The following is a 4,550-nucleotide window of genomic DNA, read 5'->3' as shown; positions in this document are numbered from 1 at the left end:
TGCAGCTCCCCCTTATTGACAGTCGTGAGGAGCTTGACAACTCTCTTATCATGCCAATGAATAGCCAGCATGTTCCCACTCTTCTTCTTGAGGCAGTCTCCTTTCACCGTGTTTGTAGGGAAAGCTGGCCATCCTTTCCTATTGGCACGAACAGTTCCGCAGGATCCAGTATCGTTCTCCAGGAGGAACTTGCTTAGTGCTGGAGATGTGTAATAATTATCTGTGTACAGAATGTGCTTCTTCTTGAAGTAGTGGTCCATTAGCCGCTTGACAACTGCCCCAGAAAATCCATGGGGTCATTGCTGGCTACGTCCACATCTGTACCAGTATACACAACAAAATCCAGCACATACCCAGTCTTACAGTCGCAGATGACAAAGAATTTGATGCCAAACCTATGTCTCTTTGACGGGATATACTGGATGAAAGACAGTCGCCCCCTAAAGAGAACGAGAGACTCGTCGACTAAAACTTTTTGGAATGGTAGAAAAAACATCCGGATCTTTTCAAGGAGCATGGACAAAATAGGACGTATTTTATATAGCCTATCATTGGGTTGAGGGCCAATACTTGTTGAGAAGTGCAGGTATGACAGGATATCAAAATACCTGTCCCTCGACATATGCCTCCCAAAGACAGGTGTAGTGAGGAGGTAGTCCTTACTCCAATAATCCTTCAGTCGATGTTTCCTGACGTGTGGCATCAACATCGTCAGTGCGAACCACACATACAACTCGGGAATAGTCACAGCAGTCCATTCAAGCATTTTGGCCTCTTCTCTCACTGATCTATTCCCAAAGTTGATGGAGAATTCCCTGAACTCATTAGTTTCTTTGACAAGCAAGCTCATCAAACCCACGTCAAAGAAAGCAGTAAAAAAATTCATTGCTTTTGACGTGGGAGAACAGGGGAATTCAGCCTGTATACCTGCATTTGCATCATCAAAAACAGGTACATCAGGCTCAAAATCATCACAATCCCTCCACACAAACGTATCAGCTTGTCCTTGATGTGGTAGTGGAGGTGGTGAAGCATGTTGCTGTGGTAGTTGTTGGGAGGCAGATGGTGGTGTAGGAGGCGAGTCTGGGTCAGACGAGATAAGGGGTGTTTGTTTAGCACCGCGCCTTACCCTCTACCTCTTCTACCTCTTCTTTCTCTCGTCTCTCCCCTACCAGAACCACGTATAGGAGGAGGAGAATCATCACTTGATGATGATGGTGATGGAGAAGGAAAGGTTAACCTCCTTCTGCTAGCTGGGGGCAAGGGCGTGGCTAAATCACTTGGGCGTGGGCGTGAAGCTGTACTTGTGGTAGCAGCTCTTTTTGTACAGTACGCCGGGGCCAGTATTGGCGATAAGCCCAGCACACCCTCCTCCTCCTCCTCCTCCTCCTGCCTCCCTTCACATGTGGAGGGGATTGTGATGTCTGGGGCTGCAGTAGCGTCAATATGAGATGATGATGCTGCAGACGCAAAAGGTACATAGACAGAAACTTCGCTGCCATCATCACTCATGACGTACTCTGTCTGTGATGCGTCGTCATCACTCACCTCGGCATCACTGGAAAGTGGGGACACAGTGACATCTAACTCTTGATCTATGGCAGAGTCAGATAACCTAATATACATCTTATAGGTCGCGATGAAGCACGAGGGGTTGAGGTAGACGGAGAGGCATCGTGGGAGATGGCAGGCGGGGCAGAAGCGGGCAGCGAAACGAACGCGGGGTTTTCTTTCTTCTCACGTCTATCCATGATGGTGGCGCGGGAGGTACTGAGTATGCAGTGTGTCAAATGTATGGGGCGAGATCTAAGGCAGGGTAGCAAATTCGCGGCGATAATCGCCCAACTAGCCACAAAAATAGCCAAAGCGAGAATCCTCGCCACCCGGACTCTGTCGCCTGAGCGGGAATCCCCGCCACACGGACTCTGTCGCCCGGGCGGGAATTCCCGCCACCCGGATCGTAGGGGTTAAGTCAGTCAAACTGGGACACTCAACAACCAGGTGCCGAACCGTAAGTGGCACCAGGCAGTCATCACAGTAAGGTTGAGGGTCCCTGGTCAACAGGTACCTTTGTGTAAGGTACGTGTGACCTATACGCAGTCGCGCCAATAAAGTCTGTGCACGGCGATCCCGGACATGGGTGTATGTCCACTGAGGGAGAGTGGAAGTAGTGATCTCTCCCATTTTCGAGGTTGCGACCCCCGTTAGCCATTTCCGCTGCCAAATTGTTGCAACCGCCACACGGATACGATGAAATAAATCTTGAAACGGAACAGGGGCAGGAGATGGAGCGCGACTTGCTGCCTCTTTAGCAAGGCGGTCTGCGTGTTCATTCCGGGAAACACCAACGTGACCAGGGACCCAACAGAACCCAACACGATATCCTCTTCTGGTAAGTAGATGCAGCCACTCCAGGGCTGATAAAACCAATCGGTTAAGGGAGATAGTAGAAGAGAGAGCAGTAAGAGCACTGCGACAGTCACTAAAAATTGTAAAAGACAAAACCGGAGAGTAAAAATGATCTGGAAAGCTAGGACTATGGCAGACAGTTCCGCAGTAAAGACAGATGCCACTGAAGGTTACCACACTGATAAAAAGAGGGGAAAACCACATTAAACCCAACCCCTGCGTTGGGTAAAAGAGTGTTCTAAAAACCGTGTGTGGGACAGCTGGTAGAAAATCCTTCTTGCCATCCGTGGCAGGAAGGCATAATGAGACAAGAGGAAGCTGCCAATAACCAACTCGTGGGATCCGGAAAGAGTAGACAGGAGTGGGGTCGATACATAAGTCTGCCATGAGATTTGCGACTCGATGGCCAAAAGGTTCAGAAAGACTAGGTCGAGTGACATACACTTGCCAGCACGAGTCCCGCAATATTGACATACAAGGGACAGAATCAGGAAGACCGTGGGTGCGAAACCAACACCGGAGCATCGAAGACTGGCGCCGGAGGTCGAGCGGCCAGAAACCAACATCCACTAGTAGGCTAGGTATTGGAGATGTCCGAAATGCACCCGTAGCCAAGCGGACCGCAGCATGATGCACGGGGTCAAGCGTGCGTAGCCGTGCATCCGTTGCGGATGAGTAGATCTCACAGCCATATTCCAGCTTGGGAAGTATAAGTGTACGGTGAAGAAGCAGCAAAGTGTCCCTGTTCGCACCCTAAGAGGTGTGACTTAAAACCTGAAACAGGGATAATGCCTGCCGACAAGACGCCATAAGAAAACGGAAATGGGAACCCAGGTGAGACGGTTGTCAAATAATAGGCCAAGATATCGAGTCACCTCCACACATGAGAGGCGTCTATTGGCTATATATAAATCAGGATCTGGATGGACACCACGGTTGCGACAAAATGCATGGCTACGGTCTTCGAGGTGGAGAATCGAAAACCGTTCATGTTGGCCCAACTGGACACCCTATTGATTGCCAGTTGGAGCTTGCGCTCAATCAGTGACATCCTAGCAGCAAAAGAAATACATAAATCATCAACATATAAGGAGCTGTGAATGCCATCTGGTAGAGTATCTATAACACCATTTATGCAACTGCGAATAGTGTAACACTAAGAATACTTCCTGTGGGACACCATCATTTAGAGCAGTAGCATCAGAGAACACTCCCACTCGAACCCGTAAAAGACGTCTGGATAAAAACTGCTGGATAAAATAGGAAGGTGGCCACGAAGGCCAAAATTAAACAAAGACTGTAAAATGCCATGACACCAAGCCGTGTCGTAGGCCTTCTCCAGGTCAAAAAATACTGTTACTTGATGGTGGTGATTAGCAAAGGCCTCACAAATGGAAGACTCTAGGGATAAAAGAGCATCAGTAGTAGACCTCATCTTTCGGAAGCCATACTGTACCGATGACAAGTACTTCGCCCTCTCCAAGTACCACATGAGTCTTACATTTACCATCTTTTCTAACACTTTACAAATGCAGAATGTCAAAGATATAGGACGGTAGTTCGTAGCCTGGATATGTCTTTCCCAGGCTTCGGAAATGGGAGAACCACTGCCACAGCCCAAGAAGATGGAAAGTCACCGGTATGCCAAATCATATTATAAAGATTTAATAAAAGTTAAAAGCACTGTCAGACATGTGGCGCAAAAAGGCATAAGGAATATCATCTGGACCAGGAGAAGAGTCATGACACTGGGACAAAGCAGTCCGCAACTCGGAGGCAGAGAAGGGACATTATAAGACTCCTCCAGTGGAAGAAAAGTTTATGCCGAGAGATTCCATTCTCTGGCGGTGACGTGCACCTGGGGCTGCAGGATCCTTCCAGAAGACACTGGTAAAGTGCTCCACAAAAAGGTCGGCGACAGTCTTAGGGTCTGCCACCATTCGCTCAGCAGACAACAAGACTGGTGGGGAAGGCGAAGGATACTTCCCAGCAATTCAGCGGACTTTATTAAATAGATCCCTGAGAGTTGTGTGAACATTAATGGAGGAGACATAGGCTTTCCATGAGGCTCTTTGTGCCTCCTTCAAAACACGGCGGGCCCGAGCTCGGCAGCGTCGAAAAGCGTCCAGACACTGCAGGTC

General features: G+C 48.8%; 1 protein-coding gene across 1 annotated transcript; it reads right to left on the bottom strand.

The window, feature by feature from the left end:
• Positions 1 to 259: 259 nt before the first annotated feature.
• On the bottom strand, positions 260 to 1,626 carry LOC123500393 (piggyBac transposable element-derived protein 4-like). Its single transcript, XM_045249115.1, has 2 exons — positions 1,404 to 1,626; positions 260 to 1,083 (listed from the first exon to the last, which is right to left on the bottom strand). Exons 1-2 carry the CDS (start codon positions 1,624 to 1,626, stop codon positions 260 to 262), a joined length of 1,047 nt encoding a protein of 348 aa, XP_045105050.1.
• Between the last annotated feature and the right edge of the window lie 2,924 nt (positions 1,627 to 4,550).

The sequence above is a fragment of the Portunus trituberculatus genome, unplaced genomic scaffold (genome assembly GCF_017591435.1).
Source record: "Portunus trituberculatus isolate SZX2019 unplaced genomic scaffold, ASM1759143v1 PGA_scaffold_211__1_contigs__length_67536, whole genome shotgun sequence".
Taxonomy (NCBI): Eukaryota; Metazoa; Arthropoda; class Malacostraca; order Decapoda; family Portunidae; genus Portunus; species Portunus trituberculatus.
The sequence above is the reverse complement of the archived record's forward strand: the minus strand, read 5'-3'. Positions and strand labels throughout refer to the sequence as shown.

Bases quoted from the DNA above. Each gene is read 5' to 3' on its own strand.
- LOC123500393 (XM_045249115.1), bottom strand. From the start codon at position 1,626: ATGTATATTAGGTTATCTGACTCTGCCATAGATCAAGAGTTAGATGTC. The intron at 1,084-1,403 runs GTGAAGGGAGGC...CGTCTGACCCAG, and splicing joins CATCACAATCCCCTCCACAT to ACTCGCCTCCTACACCACCA.